Source organism: Labrus mixtus, chromosome 13 (genome assembly GCF_963584025.1).
Source record: "Labrus mixtus chromosome 13, fLabMix1.1, whole genome shotgun sequence".
NCBI lineage: Eukaryota > Metazoa > Chordata > Actinopteri > Labriformes > Labridae > Labrus > Labrus mixtus.
The window spans coordinates 25,929,430-25,953,130 of record NC_083624.1 but is presented as its reverse complement, the minus strand read 5'-3'; the positions used below and the strand labels follow the sequence as shown (position 1 = coordinate 25,953,130).

General features: G+C 39.5%; 1 protein-coding gene across 7 annotated transcripts in view; it reads right to left on the bottom strand.

Annotated features, from left to right (window-relative positions):
• myo3b (myosin IIIB) overlaps positions 1–23,701 on the bottom strand; it is a 69,816-nt gene that overhangs the window by 34,154 nt on the left and 11,961 nt on the right. For 6 of the 7 annotated variants that reach the window (XM_061054424.1, XM_061054425.1, XM_061054426.1 and 3 more), the window contains 16 exons: positions 23,233–23,378; positions 15,784–15,849; positions 12,533–12,688; positions 9,161–9,245; positions 8,958–9,074; positions 7,730–7,834; positions 7,483–7,566; positions 7,158–7,360; positions 6,982–7,080; positions 6,773–6,887; positions 6,545–6,671; positions 5,722–5,932; positions 4,786–4,933; positions 3,502–3,655; positions 3,324–3,412; positions 2,268–2,397 (listed from right to left, as the gene is read on the bottom strand). In XM_061054424.1, coding sequence (XP_060910407.1) covers positions 2,268–2,397; positions 3,324–3,412; positions 3,502–3,655; positions 4,786–4,933; positions 5,722–5,932; positions 6,545–6,671; positions 6,773–6,887; positions 6,982–7,080; positions 7,158–7,360; positions 7,483–7,566; positions 7,730–7,834; positions 8,958–9,074; positions 9,161–9,245; positions 12,533–12,688; positions 15,784–15,849; positions 23,233–23,378 — 2,035 coding nt within the window. The remainder of the gene's footprint in view (positions 1–2,267; positions 2,398–3,323; positions 3,413–3,501; positions 3,656–4,785; positions 4,934–5,721; positions 5,933–6,544; positions 6,672–6,772; positions 6,888–6,981; positions 7,081–7,157; positions 7,361–7,482; positions 7,567–7,729; positions 7,835–8,957; positions 9,075–9,160; positions 9,246–12,532; positions 12,689–15,783; positions 15,850–23,232; positions 23,379–23,701) is intronic. The other variant, XM_061054429.1, reaches the window with a different exon arrangement.

The window sequence follows — 23,701 nt, the reverse complement described above, 5'->3', positions numbered from 1 at the left end:
TGACGTTATGTCTTTACACTGAATGTGAACTTTACATTGGGCACACATCACTCTGCAAAGCGCTCAATTTTCACTGCACTCAAACAAAGGACTGGCAGTCTGGAGATGCTGTGTGTGCAGATGTTCTGGGCTACGAGCAGCAAGGCCAGACAGCCCTGCAGCTACACACACACACACACACACACACACACACACACACACACACACACACACACACACACACACACACACACACACACACACACACACACACACACACACACACACACACACACACACACACACACACACACACACACACACACACACACACATGCAGAGACCCATACTGTGACCGCAGGCTGCCCGGGCCCTGGCAGGCCGTACTGAGCCCAGCCAATTCAAACACGGTGATCCCCATGATCCGGGAAAGGCCCCGGCTCTGATGAATTTGTCCATGCAAATACATCCCATTTCCTCTGACAAAACACCACCACATGTCCAAGCCTCAAGGACCCGAATTCTGCAGGGCTCAAGTGGCCCCGCTATTCACTGCCCCTGGGAGGATTTTACTTTCTGGGGGCCCTCAGTTTCCTACTGCTCTTCAGACATGAACTGCAGGAATACACAGACCATCGAGTTCTTCATCTGCTTTGTGTTTTTTTAGATGAAAGGAAATATTTCATAAACTGGGACTGTTTTCCTGTTTTTAAACTTAAAAAGGGCGTTCTTCCTGTCAGAGTTAAACGTCAAACTGTAACACTCACTGCATGTGTGTAACATCTCAGATCCATTATTTCACCTCTGTAACAGCGGCAGGCTGCAGGTCTAACGAGGGTGTCCCCTAGTGGTGATACTGAGAGGAGACGACAGAGACTGTGAAGCCACCCTGGTGTAAAACAGATTTTCATCAGATCCCCTCAGATAATGGTAATTTCATAGATAACACTGAATCTATAATGTGTAGTAAAATGCAAATTAAATCCCCCCGCAAATTTTACCCTGCAGAATAGATTTATAATTTTCTTATGCTATACTGTATCTCACTTTAAACGGCACTCCATCTTTTCCAGAATGATAAGCCAGAGGAGGGTTTCATAGCTTTTATCTAACAAGATCATCTGCAGTTTCACAAACTGTAAAAAAGAAAAAAAAAGAAAATTGGACCTCCAACTCCAAAGATATAACAAAAGAGTCGACTGCCAGCAAATGAGGGGCATACTGCCTGCAAAATTATCATGCAAGGAGGCATTGCATTGCCTGTGAGCTCTGGTTGCACTTTTTTAGGATATAAAGGTCAAGAAAATGTAGCAGAGAAATAATCGTTTAAATTCTGAATGGCAGAACTGACAAATAAACAGTGAAAAAAGTAAAAGCAGTAAACACTACAGCACAGTTTAGCACCTATCCAGGGGACTTATGCACTGAATTTAAGTGTTGACTGAGTTTGTTGTTATAGAGGATACTCCTCTGAAGCTGTGAATTGTGGAGGAGAAGTGGCTGAGGGCTCCCTCGTGCACAACCTGCAGTTTACCCACACACCACACAGACTCCTGCTCCAGTCTCAGCTAAGGTGCCTTTTGTGAAATGAAGCTTCTTTTAATGCCACTGGGACTGAAAGCAGGCATTTACAGGTCCCTAAAAAGGAAGTGAATCACATAATGTGGCTTAGCAGAAATAAAGTAAGAAGTGGGAATCAGATAATTTAACACATATATATTAGCATTTCAGCTAAGTCAAGTGACCAGGAGGCCTCAGCAGGGGCTAATGACGAGCACATTACTCTACCTTCATTTAACCAACAGAAAAGAGGTGGGAAGAGTTGCTTTTGTGTTCTCTAAATACTGTTTCTTCATCCCCTGGGTACTTAGGAACCTTATCATAAAAATATCCCACTGCACCCACAATCTGTAGATAGCATTGAGCAGTGGGAAACCAAGAGGGACAGCTTAGTGAAAATAAAAACAGAGCGCCGTGCAGAGAGCTGAGCCTCTCAAGAGATAATGGAGACTGCAGATTTACCCGAGCACGGCACACAGAGGCTTGAAATGAAGGGGGGGACCAGGAGATGCCTGCGAGCCGCATCTTTAAGAAACCCACTTACCTGAACATTTATGGAAGCAGGAGACACTGGCACAGTTAGAACCCAGCATTGTTCACAGTAGTTTGTCTAAAAGAAAAGTTCCATCTCCCTTTTCCATTGTGCTCAGCTGCTGAATAATCTGTTAGGGGCAGAGATGTTTCTACATCACTGAATATCTTTCATTGAGGCCTTTATGATGGTGTACCTGTTTTAGTTAAAGGGCTGGAGAACAGCTGCTGCAGAAGTTTGTTCTCCGATGTTCTCAGGACCACAACAATGTCTGCAGGAAGAGTGTCTCTGTTCTTCTCCAAAAAGCCATTCACGTTGTACATCACCTTTAGAGCAGGACACAAGGCAGAGGCACAGGGTGGTTTGTTTCTTCCCTTTTGCATAGGCTGAAACATGACTAAAACCTCACAATTATTTAAATCGCACCTTTAATATTTGCACTGACTGTTATTTAATGTCTGTTTTTTTTTAATCATTTTCTTCTTTTTAAACATTGCTAAAAATAATTGGATTCATCTAGGGGTATTCTTTAAATCTTTTTTTCAGGTTAATATATATGTATGGGAGGGGGGCGTCGGTTTTGTGGTTTAATTTTTTAACAAATGTTTCATGTCATGAACGTCTTTGTAACCTGCTACTGGATGCTTTGAATTTCCCTCGGGATCAATAAAGTATCTATCTATCTAAAATGTTTATTCTATCAAAATCTCAAGTAAATGTATCAGATATTGTATCTTTCACTGAAGACATTTTGACTCTTTGACTCTGTACACCTGGGAAAGCCAGTGTGTAAACATGTGGTCGTACTTTCAGGGTTCTTTGTTTGCTATGTAGCTGACTTCCACTTAAATATAGAAGAGCTAATGTTAATGTGCCAGTATTGTTAAAGCCAGTAAGACCGCTGATCTTACTCCTGCAACAAGCCAAAAGGTGTCACAGGAGATAGTAAACAGTAACACAATATGATCATATAGTCAAGAAAAACCTTTATTTATTCATCCTATCCTAGTAACTGAAATATGAACCATCTAATTTGCTTTAGCTTTAAGTCGTTTGAAAATGTAAATTGTCAAAACAATCATATGCTCAATCGTTTCCATTCTGTTATCTGAACCATTTGCAAAGTATTTTACATTTAACTTTAGTTTACTTACCACAAGAGGCATTAAACAACATAATCACCACTCTCACAACCATGAGGAAAATGTCACAATCTATTTGTGTTTAATTTCCAAAAAAAGGTACGACTTACTTTTCCTGCATAATGCTGAATCCCAAAACAAAGCTCCACACGTTTTGGTATCCAGAAGTACTTGCAGCGCAGATTGTCTTCAAATTTATCTGTGGGCATGAAATGAAAAAAAGGAACAAAATAAATCAGTTAAGGTGAACAGGTGTATGAACTGTGTGGCTGCATGAATAACTCTTACCCACTAAGGTCTGTTCGGTGGCCTGAGGGAAGCGGCTCTCCTCGTCCAGCAGGGACAGCAGGCCCATGGGCTTCTGCAGGAACATGTCCAGGATGGGCCTGTTGTCCTCGTACTCCACCAGACTGGCATCCACCCCCTCGCTCTGGTACTCCATCTAATTCAAATGTAGCTTGTTAATGATTTCTCTAAATGACCCAATTAAAACATCTTGGCTAAATATTACTTCTGTTTGTGTGTGTGAGGGAATTTCTGATCAACAGAATCAAACAGCAGCAGTCTATGAGTGAAGTTCATAATAGAGTCTTTTCACTGAATGCATAAAGCAGAGCAGCTCTGAACTAACAAATAGAGTCACTTACTTATTCATAATTTATTTCACTTTGCCACTAACCCAGAGTCAAATCACATTATTGCATCTATTAAATTTCAGATCAAAAAGTTGTTTTTAAATATATATTTTACTAATAAAGAGGAACCAATGGATCTAAAGCGTCCTCATGTTTAAGTCATTAACTCAGAATAATCAGTTTCTTTGTACAGCGGGACTGAAGACATCCACACTACATAAAAATCCCTTTCCACTGAGCTGCAGCCGCTTCATCAGGGCCAGCTCCATCCTGTTTGAGGAGAGGAATCTTTTCAACAGGCTTAAAGGTCTTATTTTCAATGATCACTGCAGTAATTAATGTGTATGGGACAAATGAAGCTTTCAATTACAGTTCTCATCCTGAACAGTTCTGGAAAATGGACGTGAACAAACGGGGAATATGATTAGATTGTATGAAATCCTGCCTCAGTAATTGACCTTGTGTGTATTTAATTCACTGGCTTTTGTTCACGTCTGCTTATAAATGTAGAGAAGGTTTTCCCTTTAAGAGGCAAAGTTAAAAGACTAAAAGGTAAAATGCTTCTTGATTAATGTCTATTAATTTTCATCAACGAAAAAAAGAGGTCTCGCACTTCAGGGTAAACAACTTCATTAAATCAATTAAGAGACTCATTTAGTGTTTCACAACAGCATAAACAATCCTTCACACATCACAGCCCGGAGAGAAGCTAAGAGTTCATGAAGAGAGAGCATCTCTTTCTTTATTAAAGAAATTATATTAAAACCACTCATTTCTCCACAAATGTTTGAAGAGCAGGTTGTTTGTCTCAGTATGTTTCATCACTCAGAAGTGTTGTTTTGTTGATGCATTTACATATCATATTACAGTGACATCTTCAGCACCATGTAATGTACAGATGTACTATCACTAACCCCGCGCCGTGTCTCGAGCTCACCTGTTCGAGGGCAAATATGTGCTGGTTGAAGTAAAACTGGATCTGCTCGTTTGCGATGTTGATGCACAGTTGTTCAAAGGAATTCTTTGTGAAGTTTTCAAATCCAAAGATGTCCAGGATTCCCACATTCATGCCGCTCTCTGCGGCACTTCAAAGGAGAAAAAAAGGGGACAAACAAACTTATTCTTCTATGAAACGAGCGAGGAGCAAATCCCCAGCAGCCATATTAATTGATAAAACTTTAATGATAATCCTAGTTCAACCCAAATACTAGAATCTATTCTGGACTGCCACAAAAACATCAGTTTTCATCATCTCAGAGCTGCTTAGATGGTTTTATTTCAGCTTCTATTGATTCAACCTCAAGTCATTTTCAATATCTGCACAAACAATACTCGTTTTCTTACAACACAGCGTGAACAGCCTGCATTTCATATTCAGTGCTGGGAGCTGCTGCTTCTCATCATCAGTCATAAGCCGTTGTATGTAGAGGTCACCTTTAGTCTTTGCTACCAGGTTATTAATGGCAATAAGGAAACAGCAAAGATGACTGGACTGTAGACAGGAACTCTGGCTTTTGTACATCTGACAGACAACTCCTTGACAGTCGACGCTCACATTTATGAAGGGATTCTTTTGGATCAATGAACAGCCTCTTTGCAGTCTCTCTGAAGTCTTTTTAATCATCTGAATATTATTTTCTCTGCACGCAACTCTGTATCAAAAATTTATTAAAACTTCTTTTTCTCGCTCTCCTTTGCTTGTCTTGAGCTTGCGCATTGATATTCTCCTCTGCATGTTTGCATCTACCTCCACAGGCTTCCACAAAGGTCATCAGAGCCCGGCTGAAATTCTGCCTGATTGCTCAAGATCAGTGAAGAAGAGAGAGTAACAGTGGACGTCCACACAGATGTTCATCACCAGGCGCACACTCACCAGATATTCATGTCGGGCTGCAGCAGGGAGTTGATGCGGTTGACGATCCAGCTGAAGAGGCGGCCGTACAAGGCCTTGGACATGGCGTCTCGGACGTCGGTGGCTTTGTCCACTGTGTTGGTGCGGATGATGGTCTCGCCCCTGGTGACCACACACTGGGAGGTCAGCGCCTCCTGCAGCTCCTCTGGGCCGATGCTGAGTAGAGACGCAGCTGAGAGGAGAGAAAAGAGACTTAATCAGTGTGATAATCAAGAGCTCATCTGCCTTTATCATTAGCATAAAAATAAGCCCCGACAATCTTTTACTCTGGGTGTCTTTACATTTGTTATGTAAATAGAAAAGGCTTCTGCGCTTGTATAAATTATGCTTTTCAACTGCTTACAGAGAATTGTCTTTTTTTTCCCCAGCATTTTCTGGGTCACCAAATTTGGCTGATTCATTGTTGATTTTGTGCGATGCACAATAAAGTCCATAAAAAGGGCTTTATCACGCCTGAAATGAAGTTGGCTTTATTACAAATGTACAAATGATAAGCATGAAAAAAACATAAAGCAGAGGCCTGTGAACACATTTCTTGTAATAGTTTCATTATTAAATAAAATTCTTGCAGAGAAGAAGGGCATTTCACTCCTTAAATCATCACCCATAGAGGGAATAAAACATAAAATAGCCTTCTGCTTTTTTTTTTCTTTGCTTTTTTAAAAATCTCACCTAAACCACAAATAAAGATCCCAGAGGAGGCCATTAAAGCAACCTGTTTCTTTGGCTTAAAGACCAGTATTTCTGACTATTACAACACACATTGCCCTTGTTTATATCTCACCGTTCTCTAAGGCCTCTGGGTTAGGCACTTCACTCTTATCTGTCTGGTGTTGGGATGTGATGGACGCAAATTCAATGTTGCCGGTGTTTAAAATGGCTGAGAGAATTCTGTAAACAGAAATCACCTCCTGAAAATGAAAATGAAAAAAAAATACACATATATCAAAACTCTCAAATAAAAAAAATGATGTAATACTTATAGTAGGTATTTGATGGAGTATTAATGTACCTCTTCAGTAAAGCCAATATTTCTGAAGCACTCCTGAATTGCATCAAACTGCTCCTTGTACAGCTTGCTGGAGACGATGTCCTGCACCACTTTACAGTGCTGACTGTCAATATATCTACAGATACAGATACACATTATGATTTGATCAGTTTCTACAGTGAGAAGGCAGGAGGTATCAGGAGTATTATCAAACCCCCCTCTATGCTGACCTGGGAGGGGTCTTGTCTGGTAACCTGTAGGTCTTCAGCTTGTCTTGGTGGTAAAGTCCAGCGTAAATGTAATAAAATATGTGGAAGTTTTTCTCCCCCCTAAGTGAACACAAACAGAATAGTTAAGAGATGTTTCACACGATTAGCCAATCAGAAGCAGCCTCAGCAGCACATACGTCGCCTGTTTGATGACTCTGGACTTCTCCAGCAGGTACTCCGATATCTTTGCCCCGATGACGGCTCCAGTGGGAGTGAACTTCATCTCCAGGTATTTACCGAAGCGGCTCGAGTTGTCATTGATGGCTGTGCAGGCGTTTCCAAAGGCCTCCACCAGGGGGTTCACCTGCAAGATCTTCTCACGCAGCGTCCGGTTGTTCGCCTAAGAGCATCAACATGTTTCCTTAATATAATCTGTATAAACATTTAGAGATTATGCAGGATTCAACATTTCTATAAGCACGTTTTGAAGATGCAGATTGAATTAAATATTGGTTACGATACCTTTCCCAAGAAGGTAAGATGTTGAACGATCAAATGAGCGCTCTCTGTTTTCCCTGCACCGCTTTCCCCACTGATTATAATACACTAAAACAAAGGGAAACACTTTTTACTCAATAACTTATCAAGCTATGAATGTCCACATTGTATAAAATGCATTTTCCTTTTTTATTTTTCTCTCTTTTTTTCCCAATTGTATAATCACAGGGTTGCATGTTTCCACTCATCAGATGATTGTTCTGTATAATACCTGGTCTTTGCAGAACGTCACCATGCTTTGGTACGCTGCATCTGCAGTGGCAAAGATGTGTGGAGGGTTATCGGCCCGCTTCACGCCGTGGTACAGCTTAGAGAACTGAAATGAAGTCAAAATGCACATCACTATCAAGAATTTCAATTCAACTGTAAATTTATTGGGACATTTTCCTTTAAACATAGAATGTCAACCTGACAGGGGGAACCAGGCAGGTAAACAAGGAGGAGAGAGGAAATTAGCACAACAATTTTAATATAATTTATAAACAGTCTATATTTGGCAATCATCATGTTAGCACCCATACAAAGAGAAAAACAAAATAAAAACAAACAAATAACACCAAAAATCATCACCATGTCTACAACCTATCCCACCAGTTTTATTTTACATCATTTTGTTACTATGTTTTTCTTTGTCCTGTTTGCTCATTTACTTATTTTGTCCCTCTTTCTAATTCATTCATTTTATTTACTGACACTTTTCATTTTGTTTTGTTTGTCTGTTTGTTTTTGTCTAAATCTGCTTGCAAAACTGTATTGTACCACAGTTCCCGTCTTGTTTGTATCTCATGTTTTTTATTGTGTGAGTGTGTGTATGCACGTTTTGGTGAATAAAAGTTAAAAAAAAAAAAAAACGAAAAAAAAAAAAAACCCTGACAGGGGTTTGAGAGAAAAAGTTCATGATAAACAGAATTCACTGTTTAGAGACCATTAATATATAGATACAGTATCTCATTCAAAAAATCTATTAACATTTTTAATGGACGTAGTCTTTCCCCAAGCGGTGAACCAATTACCAAACTTGGAATAATGCTGCTACAATACAATGAACGCTGATATAATGGTGTGTGTCAACAATTATATTGTATGTGTCAGATTTTATGGTTTATTTTTGTATTTCTTTTCAGAATCAGATTTATTGGCCAGGTATGCTTACACACACACAAGTAATTTAACTTCTGTGAACTGTGCTCTCTTATGTACAGGTACAACATTAAATTAAGATGTCAATTACAGTATTTACATAAATAAGTGTGAGTATATTGATCATTTAAATTAAATAATATATGTATATTCACAGTGACGGTTCTTTTTCAAAATTACTAAAAGAATACATAAACATGTCCTCTATGGTAGGGACAACAGCCTGACAGATGAGCAATCACTCGTTATTTCTATTGTGGTTGGGATATAAATGGGATGATGAGAGTTACTGGACCAACCTGAGGAGAGTAGATGCTGAGGTTCTGGAAAGGATTGAGAGCAATGAGGATGTCACCAACATAAGTGTACACCTGCAGCTCACCGTACCTCCTCTGGAGATGGCTGATTATTTTCTCCTACAAAGAGGAATAAACACATAGCATCAAGATCATTGGACCTAGCAGCGATCGGTGTATAATACGATAAACACATTAAATCTTACCTCGTCTAAGAACTCCAGGTTTACCAGATCATCATCAGGACATCGCTCTATTATGAGAGTTTTACGAGTATTGATCCGGTCGTGCCTGTATAAAAGCCAAGGACATGATAATGTCTAAGAAAGCTGTAAAGTGACTATTGAATGAGAAACAGTACTTTGACTGTGTGGATCTTAGACCCAGTCACTTCCAAGGTTTATGTGAAGCCCTTTAAGCTCTCCCAGGAGACACATCTCCCATTATCGCAGGCTGAGATTGCACTTCATCTGTGTTTTGACCTATCACTCTAACAATGAGCCCCAGTGGGCAGAGGTCAACACCGAGCCAGCTGGCTCGAAGGGACTGTGAGAATCCTCAGGGGACACCAGAGAGTGTGTGAAAGAGAGCATGAGAGAGCAGTGCCTGTGATTGCCCACAGCTTATATGTGTCAATACAAGTGTGTCAGTGTACACTCGACAAGCAGCCATTTCTATCAAATCCAAAGAAAAGGGCGAGTGATATTCTATACATGTCGTTTTTATCATATCCATAAAAATAAACAAAGTCAAATCAACACATATTTGACCTTCCTGTGGCTGTTAATATCATAATCATCATGGTTCAGACTGCATCAGTTAGCCTATTTATAAATGTGTAATACGTTTTGTTTTTAAGGCCTTAATAAATTATTAACTATATTTTTTAAACGGATTACTTTCCCGTTTCACAAATGAATGCTTATATGTGTAAATTTGTTTTGGCTTCCAATGAAAGGCAAACTTAATGTGAGCTTATGCAAACAGGAAGTCAATAAAGCATCACAAACTGAAGACTAACTTACAACAATAAAAGCCTTATGGTGTTTTTCAACAAAGTGAATGGTCAATTCTTTGTTTTGTTTTTTCAACATGTTTAGATAAATAATCATGTTACTTGTTTTAATGCAGTAAAGAATATGAGGGAATGATCGTATCATGCTAAGCTATTTAATGCTTCTCATAGAGTCATTTTGTATGCATTTATTTACAACATTTATGATATTTATTTAGCATCAAAGTTTTGTGGTTTAAATTAATAAACAGTATTTAAGTCAGATTTTAGCCTAAATGTTACCTTAAAATAAATCACAGAAACTCTTTTACTTTTCAGTCTAACAGATCAAATTAACAAGCTAATGTTAGCTTACAGTTAGCTCATCTAGCTGTTGAACAGTAATAACAGATTTTTCCTCTGTCAATATATTAAATTATACATTTGAATTTCCATGAGAAAGTTCATATGCAACAGACTTTAATTTAATGATGTGTAAGCATCCACTTCTGAATAGTATAGTAGCACAGTATAATATGTGTTTCACCTGTTTACTGAGTTCTAGTTTGTGTATTTATCCTGAAAACAGTTCATGGACACCTACCCTATTTACTCCGTTTTAATATTGACTTGTTTATTTTAGAAAAATACAGTGCCATCTAACCTCTTTTACTTTAATGAGAATGAAACTGGAAAGCAGTAAACCACCTTTAAATATGTATTTCAAATGGTACAAAATCATTGACTTAGTGCCACAGAGAAGAGAAGTCAGAGAGCAGTTTAGACTCCTGGATGTAAAAATTGTTAGTTCAGGTCTTTTCACAGGTGTTGCTGCAGATGAAGTTGAGAATAATAAAGAAAAAAAAACACCCTTGTCCTTTATATCAAAGCTACTGAAAAAGCTGCAAACACTCATATTCACAGGGTGTATCTATATTCTACTTTAATAAATATTCAGTCATAGCATCAATGGAAATATTTGAGCTCCGGGTCAGGACTTGTTTCCTCCTCTGCCTTTGTTTTCATTTTATATTCTGAATATAGCGCTGTAATGAAGTTAAAATATCAGGTCCCTCTGAAGAGAACGCTCGTCATCATGTCCCTTTAGAGCAGGACTCTACCTCTCTCCTGCTTTGAACTGAATCACACTATTCCACCTAGGGCAGCCACTTCTAAGTTCTCTCTGTCTTTATTCTTATCTGGAGTCATTGTGTGCTGATCTGTGGCATGAGAGACTAAACCAGGCGAGCCCAGTTCTCGCACTACAAGCTCCTAATCCCATTATCCACTTTCACTGTGGACAGGAATTCGGGATCAGGCTCAGACTCTGCACACTCTCTGGAGTAAACAGAGCTGGCACAACATCAACACTCTCTGTCAAGGGCAGGTTCAGCAAACTCCTTTAGAATGAAGATTAAGCATCAGCATAGTCAGTACTTCTCCAGTAAATATCAGCTTTGTGACTATTTCTGCTGTCACGTGATGCAATGAGAGTTTCTCTGAACTATTTATAATGAATGAAGAATAAATCTACAACAACACTTTCTCTGACCTTGGTATCTGCTCGTATATACTATTAACTATTATCCATGTCGGGGTCGTCACGGTACCAGAATTATAAACTTCAATACGCTAGCAGTAATAATATGACATTATCAATACTTGTGTCCATTACACAGCAAAAAAAAAGAGTCTTAGACAGCCAATGTTGGGTCGTTTCATGTTTTTAATTACAAATAAAATGCAAGAAAACTGCTGAACGTCGACTTAATTTCAGAAATACATCTGCAACATTTAATTCTTAACTCTGCCACAGTGTCACCCCCTCTGTACTCTGATTGTAAGATCTTTATGAGACACCAAAAGGACTTGAGAAACGTCAGTGTTTTCTGACCTGTGAGTTTGAATGGACCTCTGCTGCTCTCTGTGTTCCTCTTGTGGCAGCTTTGGGTTAAAATTATTATTGCAGATCTGTGTTTTTTTTTTTTTAAAGCTTAGGTACTTTTTTGATCAATTGAATAATGGAGATTGTATTATTTTAAAACAGGTAATATCGTAAAGTATTAATCCATATAAAACAAATGGAACTTTCTAAAAGCTGTAATTAAAATCCCTATAGAAAATAACCCTATTAGGCTCAAAAATAGGCATTGTGGTTGAAATGTCTCTTTTTTCAGAGATAAATCAGACTATAGAGAATATTTCATTGGTTTAATCACACGGGTGGAGAAGTACTCAGTGCTAAAGACTCCCTTAAAGAATGGTTTCCTCATCCTCTGGCCTAAATGGTATTTATCAATCTGAGGTTAGTCAGCACAATCACTCCTTCTGAATTAGTCACACCTCCCTGACTTCTCTTTAATCACATACTGTAATGTCCATTACTGAGACTCATCGTCATCCCTAAGTGAAAGGAGATGAGACCCTGCCCCCTACTGGACAGAAATGATATCACCACTCAGTCTGCAGCAACAGAAATCTCCGACAGACAGCACAGAACACAAACGCAGCATCCAGCCATGTTATCATGTAATGGTCATTTCAAAACATTTTTATTCATGTCAAGCTGATGAAGGTTACTTACTTGGTTCTGGTTTTGCAGCCCAGTTCTTGCTGCTCCTGGATGAGAACAGCCAACTGCTGCTGGAGTGCTACATCTTTGCCGTGGGCCTGCTTGATGAAGGGATGCTCCAGGAGGTGGGTCACCGACGGACGAGCCTCGAAATCCTTTATCAGACACCTTAAATGAAAAAAAAAAAAAACAGAAGCCACACTGAAGACATCAGCACATAATCTATAATTTTCAATCTTAAACAACTCAACAACTCCTGACAAAGTGTGAGATCACCTGAACATCGTATGAGGCTTGTTTTTTCTGGATCAGTACTGACAGACTCTCACAGCAGCATGTGTTTTTAAGTCAGGGTCACTAATCTGTCTTTCTCTGTCTGACACTGTCACCATGGCCCCCGATCCAAAAGCAGCCCTGCCATGGCAGCCCTATCTGTGATGTGCAGTGTTTGCCAATAGGTGCTGCTTCTTTGTGATACTGGCCTGTAGCTGGAAATCAGTATCAGTTGATCCAAATGGCTGAGTATTTACTGCTTTACATTCAATACTCCGCAAAGGAAAGAAAAAGCTTTTTTCTAATAAAAGTTTTGATTCATTGTGAGACAAAAAGTATAAACTAGAAAGCCTTAACGACTCACCTGAGCTCAACAATGCATCCATCAACAACCCACATTTATACTGTTCATTTACTTGTCCGACTAAAGACTAGAACATCTGGATGTGAGTGTATTTGTCTGTGTAAGTAACAATTTCGAGCAGAGGCGAGATAGCAGAAAAAAACACCAATCCAATTCCTTCCAGCTAATCTAACTGAATTTCTGTTTTCTTCTATCAGTTTGTTGTTTGCTCTGAACGTTAATTCCATGGATTCATTAGCGTCAGGACATTAAGCAGAGGTTGCTGCTATTAGCAGGGCTGTGCTGCCGGGATGCCGAGCAGCAGGCCACTTTGTCACAGGAGTCAGCTCTTTGGCTGCAGAAGTGCAGGCAGTGGTGATGGATTTATTATCCAGAAAAAGACAGCCCCCCCCCCCCCCCCCCCCCCCCCCCCCCATCCTTACCACCTCCCATGTACAGTACGCGCACACACACACACACACACACACACACACACACACACACACACACACACACACACACACACACACACACACACACACACACACACACACACACACACACACACACACACAGGCCTGATAGGGCTGAAAAGGCTCCACAAACAGTCTGTAAAGCTTGATAACATTGTTCAGACTCCCCACATAGAACTCCTCTGAGCTTTGTTCATACAGATTATTTGTGATATGATATCAAACAATCCATTAACACGGATTAAAGCGCTGCAATCCAAAAAGTAACCAATGACAACCATTGGCCATTAGACTTTAAAAAAACGAATAACATAACCATAACAACAATGTGTGCTGATGGTTAAAGAGGTAATGTGCTTTGACTCTGTTTTGACAAATGAATAACTCCAGTGACACAAAAAAGACCTTCAAGGCAGATGGTCTGTTTGTTTTTTCAATTACTCCCGTTCAGTTATTTCAAAGTGAACCTCCAACATAAATGTTAACCAGAGAGCATGCCTTCACCAACACTTCTCTGAACAAATTGAATTTTATTTTCTCACTACGGTTCAGACTCACACACCTCTGTGCAGTGATATTAAGGTTGTATATTCTGAACAACCATTACAAGCCCCCCGACATTATTAGCTCTGCAGAGTGGAGGAAATGATAAGTTATCTGGGCCTCAGATAGAACTGATAACTCAGGTGAATTAGTTTGTTCCTCCCTGGCAGATTTACACAAATGGAAGTCAATGAACAGAAAGACGAGGGCGTTGATAGAATCTGCCTATAAAATATCAATTTCAATTTCCTCCGTGTTTGTGTACATGCACCTTCCACCTGCTGACGATGTAGTAAAGCTACTGTTCAGCTGTTCCTGCTTTCAAATTTACAATGTTTTGTTTCATACTTAACTTGTGTCTTTTTTCATGTTCAAAATGAGCCGCTTATCAAAATGATACCAAACACCATCACCATCTTTTGATTATTGGATCTCACTTTCAGTCACGGATTCAAAAGACCTGCCAGCAAATCTCACACATTGAACCTTTGAAACAAATCCAACTGCAGCCTTCTGAAGCCTATAACTTATGTTCACTTTTAAGGCATTTACTTAACTTGGACTTGTGGTCATTATAGGGCATGGTATTTGTTGGTTTTCCAGTGATATTAACAATTCTCATGTCAAAAGTAGTTCATATTCTTTTCAGTTAGTCTTATGTTGCATGAGTCAGTGTTAATCTCGTCAACAAAATAAATTACAAAAATATTTGTTGACAAAGGTCTTTTTAAATTAGTCAACTATGACGAGCCGAAACTCCACTATTTGACAATTTGATAAATAATATTACTTCATCTAATTGATGAAAATGTGACGAAACGAAAACTACATTACAAGTGACGATTATCACGTACCCCCTCAGCTGTTCTAAAATCATTGTAAACCATAGCATACTTCATCAAAGGTGTGTGTGTGTGTGTGTGTGTGTGTGTGTGTGTGTGTGTGTGTGTGTGTGTGTGTGTGTGTGTGTGTGTGTGGTGAGTGCAACAATGTGCAGCCTGGAGCCTCTCGCCTGCAGGTCTGTGAAGCCCCGCCCCCTGGAGCTTCTGATAATAAAAATAAAAGCTTGCGTCTGATTTTGTTGACTAAAATATCTTCTATTGTTGTCAACTAAAATGATGTGCAATTTTAGTCAGTGACTAATTGACTAAATTAAATCAATAACAAATGACTAATATCTGACTAAATATAAAGGAGATTTTCGTCAGGAGACTATGACTAAATTAGAAAATGGTGTGAAGATTAACACTGGCATGAGTACATTCACAAGTAGATGCAAATGAATGATATGCATTTCCCTCATGACCACAAGTTAAAAGACTTGATTACACTGTTTACCTGTAAACATGAGGATCGTACCTTGTGATTATTTATCAAATCAAACAAAACTCCTGATGAAATTCATACATTTTTGAGAAGTCTACTTGTCTACATAAATAAATCAAATATAAATGAATCATAAAAAATAAGAATCCGTTCTTTGGAATGGGTCAAACTCTCTTTGGACTGTATTTGGTGTGGCCGTCTACGGAGTCTTTTCAAAACCCTTTTTGGCAGTAAACTGAATTTCCACAATCGATAACAACAGGAGGATGACAAAGGTTGGCAGCTTGAAGTTAGAGGACACTTACTGACTGATGAAATGGCTGAAACTTCTGCACCATTGGTCTGGACTTCGTAATGTAGGGGAAGGATTTCTGAAACAAAACCACACAAAACAGTCTTTACTAATCAAAAGATTCAAATCATGTCATAATCATCGCTGAAAATCAAAAACAGCTTTGGGCTCCTGAGTCAGCTGACAAATGATCCCTGGCAGGCAGAGTTTGCCCGTCAGACTCCTGTGAGAGTTTTTGAGACCGAGGACGAGCTGGTCTTTGGCAGCCGCAGAAAAAGTGACAAATGATAACAGCCCTTCCAACTGTCTGGCAGCAAGCATCTGCCATTGGGAGCAAAAAGTTATGGGAGCTAGTTACACCTCTGTCAGCAGCATTTACGGAGGCCATCCATAATGAGACTTAGACTTTTCAAGTGAGCAGGATGACAGGAGGCTGGACGGGCCTGAGTCGTCTTCACAGGGATTCTGGACGGTCAGCTGCTGGAGACTTTACCTTTTGTCACAGCCATGCAGACAGTGGTTCAGACATTTAGTAATTTAGTAAATCGATTTTTAAAAATGTGTATGGAGGCTGTAGTCCTCCAAGCGGGCGGCCCGGGTTCGAATCCGACCTGTGGCTTCTTTCCCGCATGTCATTCCCTACTTTCTCTCTCCCTGATTTCCAACTCTATCCACTGTCCTATCTCTCATATAAAGGCACAAAATGCCCCAAAATATAAAAAAAATGTGTCTCACGACTAGCAGTAGGAAGCACGGGTTAATTAGACGAAATGCTATGCTAAGCTACGATACCATACAACTCTATAAGCGATATGTGGCCAAAAATAACATATCACAATGCAGCGAGAATTGAGATATAGCAAGACAATCATAAATTAACAGATCACAATATCTGATTAACTGAATAATATAAAATGCCCCTAAAGTGGTAACATGCAGTATCCTATTAAAGGGATACTTCACCCTTTGAAACATGAATCTGTATTGACATTGGGTCATATATGTAGTAGAAATGTGAAATACATTTTGAAGTTGGTGCCTTCTTGGCCGAGAAAAAGGCAGAAAGTGTCTTTTTGGCTCATGTTGATGAAAGACACCAAATCCCAGAATGCACAGCACCGCAGGCCACTCCCACTAAGGTCAGAAATACTTTATTAATCCCAGAGGGAAATTCGATCGTTACAGTTTTTCCAAAATATACTGTATAGCAGTAGAAATATAGTAATAAAAACATTTCCAGACATATTTACTTCAACACATAAGACCATTTCCTCAACTAATTCTGAGATTTCTTCCAGAATTGATCTTCGAAATTCCTGGCAGAAAACAGACTCTATGTCTGTGTCCATAGACAAACAGTGAGAGCACCCTCGAGCCGGCCCCGGCTCCTCGTCCTCACCACTGCCGACAGGCAGGCATCATGTCTCGGCTGCTGAGCTATAATAGCAATATAGCCGTGAGATGGTTGCTGCCGACAGGCCGGTCTTGTGTTGTGGCGGCCCCAGCGGGCAGCGGCCGCAGCAGCCAAAACACAAGACCGGCCTGTCGGCAGCAGCCGTCTCGCCGCTATATTTATATTTATTCGCCATTATCAGCTTTCTCCATAGAGCCTGTTAGCATAGCTTCCAAGCAATATGGCGGACGTTAAGTTTCGATTCTGGGAGTGAGTTCCCACCCACTGATCTGTGATTGGTCTGTAGCGTCAGTGGTCGAAAATATGAGGAACTAGCGTTGTAGTTTCACCCCGCTAACCGCAACAGCTTTCAGTGACACAAAAATCGTCATTTTGCGTCACTGGAAGCTCCTTTTCAGACTCAGAAATACAAAGATTTCCCATCTCAGGGGAAAATGAGGGCGGGATGCACGACCATTCAAAAATACTACCAGGTTTCTAATGATACAAAGCTTAATGCAAATGGGTGAAGTATCCCTTTAATGTCTATATTCACTACTTCATCACATATCATGCTTCATCTGAACATCTTTTCACTGCCGTCTACATCATCCCGCTGTCTTCTTCTTTTTCGACCAGGTGACTTCTGTTCATGTAACCCTCATCCATGTCATAAGCACCACCATGAGAGGACTCATGAAGTTGTGACATGGTGAGTCAATTTTCCAGGGAAATCTGTTAAGAGTGCCACATTTTTTTGGATTAAAATATTGATATTTGGCACCAGAGACTGTTGCTGTATCCCTATTTTGTCCAATCCTTTTCTCAACAATGCCTGACAAGCAGAGCATGGGATCTCAAGAGAGAAACAAGAAAACAGTTTCATTTTTTTTTATCACATACAAAAAAGAGGTAGATGCAGCTACATACTACACAACAACAATTTTGACATTTTCTTTTTTTTTTTTTTACTAATTTCTTCTTTGTGGTAGGAAGTGGCGCATGTTGGGGTTAAAAAATCTGTCATTTTACGCAGCACTAACTTAGTCGAGTCTTTGATAAGGATTCAGGCAGGCAATCCTTTCCAAAGAGCAGATCAAAGCCAGTAACTGACTGCTTCAATGCAACCTCTAATAAGAGCCTGAAGACACATTCTCGCCTTGATGTCGAACCATACTGCTTATACATTACAAAGTCAATATAGCAGCACACCACTGATAACAGTGTCAAGTGTAGCAGTCATTGTGCTAGGCAAATTCAGGCAGTTTTTTTCTTCTCCTTTCAGTATTTGTGAGTGCTGGCTCATATTGTAAACACAAATGGCTTATTCAAATCTCGGTCCAGGCTGAGCGTTTACTGTCAGACGCTCCTCACTGTGGATTGAGGCAGAATCACAGAGGTGTCAACAGCACTTGACGGCTGGAACTAAGCCATGAAGGAAGACAAAAATCAGGCCAAGTGCAATATTTGAATAAGATACTTCTTATGCAGAATTCATAATTCCTCCATTTCCAATGTGATGTTAAACATTGTTATATCTCACATTGGAAAATCACAACTGCCACTCTTTGATCCACACGGTCAGAGCTCCCGTAGACATATTCTAAATAATATTGAAGTAAACCATTTTGAAGAACCTGCTCGGAAGTTATGCTGATGAAATTGGAGGTGAACATGAGGTGAGTAGATACATCAAAACAGAATTAAAAATTCATAATAACTGTTAAAAGATTGATGTATTTCCTTTCATTGAAGACATACCAACGGTCTGAGAAAAGAGTTTCTTGAAGCAGAAACATGGTGCCCGTTAAAAAGGCTTCACAGAACGACTACCAGGGCTCGAAATAAAGACTTATTCAACGAATGGACCGCCTGCTTAAAAATTCACCTCATCCATCACAGCAACCTGAGTACCAGCACTTCTTTACGCACACATGCATGCCAGGGAGAAGTGCTACTACATTCATCATGTCTTTGGTGGCCACATCGCCAAATACTGCAGTCCTAGACACCACACAGAGCAGTGAAATAACAGCATCAAAGATGAGGCCTTTTATTCATGAACAACCTGCCAATGAACTCTTGTCAGGGTCTGAGACTTTGAGGAGTATGATCACTTTACTCTATTCTTCAAGCCTTTTAAGTGGAGAGAATTAAATGTAAAAAAACAACAACTATGACACATGAGTTAAGATAATGGTTGGATTTGAAGCAACACTGAGCAATTTCACAGGCACAGCTTCCAAACTAGCATTAGTTGTGACATTCCTATGTTTCTGTTATAAATCTAAATTACATTGTCTCAATGTAGATGATAAATTAAGGAATTTAGAATAATGGGGGTGCCAGAGGCTCTAAAATAAAATAATCAAAAAATACATGAAAGCGTAAAGTAAATGCAAGCAAATCTTCTTCTGGTGCCTCAAAGTTAGCATTGCTCTGCTAACAGCATTTTCTAACTGTAGGTGAATCCACCACTAGGGTACTGACCATGTATCCAGATGTATGTCTCTTAAAATCATTGGCAAAACTTTGCACAAATATTTTTTTTGTCCCAAGAGGATAAATCAGTTGACTTAAGTGATTATTGGACTCCAACTTTTCCTTTCTAGCACTACCATGGATTGCTGTTCTGTGTTTTTGATAGATTGTCATTCAGTTATGTTCAAAATCCCTGAAGTGTAACTAGTTTGGGGAGTTCTTAAATTCTTAAATCAGAATATAATCTTTGGTTTGGTTGATTCCCAGTACTTGCAAAACTACTGATGTTCCCACCAGCCTCTGTACTTTGTGTCTAGTGCTAATTAGCAAATGTTAGCATGCTTACACTGTACTGACATGGTGAACATCAAATATGATTAACATTTTACTTGCTTAACATCAGCAGGTTAGCTTAGCTATTAGCATGCTTCCATTAGCATTTCGCTTTTAAGAAGATAATATGGATATCGATTTTGTCAGTAACTGCTTTTGCCAGGAGATGGTCTAAAAAATACAAGTAAGACAAATAAATGCTTTACTCCAGGTGACAGGTGCCAAACAGTGTCAGGAATCGGGAGTTGAACCTGCTACCAGTTCAACAAAGATTGTAGCCTAGGTGCGCATGCTCTACCACCTCAGCTAAACCAGCACACACCAGTATAAGAATATTAAAATGATGCATAGATTTTTTTTTACACAAGTTTAGTTATTTCAAATTAGAATTGGAGATAGAGCCCTCATCATAGGCCGTTTTGTTCCACAGACTTTAATCCAGGCTAGCACACTGGTCTGGTTTTCTTTCTCTGAGACTCATGACTTGATCAGCCTTTGTAAAGCATCATATACTTCTATAATCCAGCTTGTGACAGATACACATGCTCATGTTGTGTTTTTATGCTCAAGGTGTATTCCCCTAGGGGCAATAAAGGATTCATCTTGTTTAATATGTTTCTCTTATCTACGAGGATCTGGCCGAATAAACACAACCTTGGATATCTTTGCCACTAGCCTCTAACCTTTACAACACGTTTAACACACACTTTGATTTGACATGTCCCTGTTATGTGTTGAGATCACTGGTGCAAGCAATTATCCTTCCTGCATATTAAATATCACAAACCTTCTTTGTTCTGAGTGTCTGTAATTAATTTTGCAGTTGATGATTTTACCACTTTACCCTCTGACATGCTCCATTACCTTCATCCATGATCACTATGGAGCTGTCATTCTCTCACACTATATGTCAAACATCTGTCACTCATATTGTAACACACATGATTCCATTTTCATTATAAATGAGAACAAGTTCACTAAAAAAAAAAACAACGCAACAGAAAATGCAGAATTATCTACTTGACATTTCATGCATGGATCCACATTATGTCACAACTCATCAAGTATCTGATATTTCTGAAGCACAAACAGACCAGGCACCAAGGTGACCCTAATTCATGGAGCTCATCAGCGTCCCCTCTGACAGATATCAGAGCTCCTCTTATCGTTTATAGCCTTCTGGGATGACAATCATTTCCACCTGTGCAGCTTTTTTCCTTTGCAAAACCAAAGCGGTGACATAATGGCTATCTGCTGCTTGCTCCTGTTGTCAGAGTGCTGATAGCACTGAGTGTTTATTTGGTCCTCATAAGGAACCATTAAATCTTGAGCTTTAAGAGAGAGGCCAGTTCAGGGGAACTTACTGTGGTTCAGAGAAAAGAAAGAAAGGAGACAAAAGAGGTGCAGAAGGAAGGTGCAGGAGGAATTGTAAGATGAAAGAGGGCTGGCTTCATGGTGCTGGAACATGTTCTCTAACATGAGCCACAACTAGGTTATATTTCTTTTGCATACTGAGAATATATCATATACCATATATCTTGTGAATTTTCTTGTTTACTATCTAGATGTGTTTCATAGAGGAGGTGGAATGATACGTTGAATGAAGCATACAAGATTAACTACAGGACAGTGAACCCTTTAGCTTGGAAACACATTACTGTGTGCACCTGTAAAATATCAGAATGATAAAAATGCTTATTGGATGTTTTAGTGCTTGTATGGTTTCATAAAACATGCACAACCCAAGGACAATCCCTCAGAAAAGCTCCTGTGTGGATGCTTTGTGACCTGTTAAATTGAGAAAAAAAAATTTTGCAATCATGGAAACGTGCAAAGATGAATCACTTTGATTTGACCATGAATCACTCTCACCGCCACTAAACACCCAAAGGTGAAATTTATTTCCATATAGTAATTCATTCAGGAGTCATAATTTACACTACGTTTTGCCTGTGACTTTTGTCTGCCATGCTGCTACAGTGGGAAAATACATTTGAGAAAAATTACATGTTAACAGAATAATTTCATGGTTCAGCAAATTTTCTCTGATTCATACTTAAACCATAAAGCCTTTCAGGTCCCAGTTCACACCAAAAGGGCAAGATATCTATTTTGATTGGAAAAGAGACAGAATTAAAGATATGTGTCAAACTCAATCAACGTCCTAGTTACCACCAAAGTCAAAGAGTCTTAGAAAATCTCCTGTATTGAAATAGGATAGGACATGGACAAGAGAAATGCATATGCCCCATCTTATTATGGCTGCTGTTTGTTAAGAGGAAGTGCTTACCACTTGACAGAAACCTCACATCCAGCCTGAGGTTGCACTTTTAAAAATGAACCAATCAGCAGACAATCCCTCACTTACATCTACTCCACAAAAAACGGTGACATGCTGCATATATATATATATATATATATATATACTGTATATATATAAAAAAAACTCATTCTGAATTAGCATCATTCATTTTACCACGGTATCCCCGCTCTTGTAATTATCTTTTAATTTTGGCTGAATTTGGAGATGATGAAATGCTACGCTAGCTCCATGGTTCCCGCCACACAACCCATCTGTGTTCCTCCTCTGGCTTGGCGGGGAGGAGATAACATTGTGACGGGGAGGAGGTGACAGCCTCATCTCAATGTGAATGGAGCTAATCACCAAAGCAAATTGCAATCAGAAGGCCATATCGCCACATAACGGAGAGATAATTGCGTGATTGTGCTGATAACAAAAGGTCAACCCCGTATAGCCACTATGCTCTCAAATGATCATCAGACACACACACACACACACACACACACACACACACACACACACACACACACACACACACACACACACACACACACACACACACACACACACACAATCGTCTCCAGCAGTGAATATTTTTACAGATTGAATCACTGCATTAATATTAGGACAAACACTACCACATTTTTTTTTTGATCAAGATTTGAAACACTGATTATTCAAATTTTCTGCCTTTCAGAGTGGAAACATGAAAATGTAATGACAAGAAAAATGAATCAAACCACAAATATCCAGTTTAACTTCAAATTTCTTCATTTCAAGTAAAAAAGAAAAACAACGATTTTCTAGAAAATCTACTGTTGTTTTTGTATCACCTCTACTGTCATATCCAGTTTGCCATTGTCTTCCTAACACAATGAGAAGCTGTTGTTTGTGTGTGTCCTTGTGTGTGCAGCCTCCAGCTGTGGGGTAGGAGTGCCCTCTAGTGGACTCACCGTGGGATCTTGAACAGAGCTTTAACTGGATGCATCTCAGCCAGCGGGGGATCTCCGTCTGCCAGCTCGATGGCTGTGATGCCAAGTGACCACACATCACAGCGAGCGTCGTAGGAGTAGTCATACTGCTGTTCACACGCTATGACCTGGTGACACAACACAGCAGTGACCATCTGAGCAACAGATTGAGACTGTTACTGATCCTAACATCACTTTTTTTTACACAATACACAAGGATATCTGCTGCAAGATGAAATGGAGGTTTCACATTGTGTCAAATTCTTTAAATAAAAACATTTTATTAACATCAACTAAGTGGGATTAAGAAAAAATGATAAGAAAACGATACCCAAAAGCATCATTTGACCCTTTTGTTCTACCCCCCCCCCTCTCTCTCTTTCACTCTTTCACATTAACAGAGTTACACAGATCTATTTTTATGGTTCACTTAAACACTGAAATGTATATT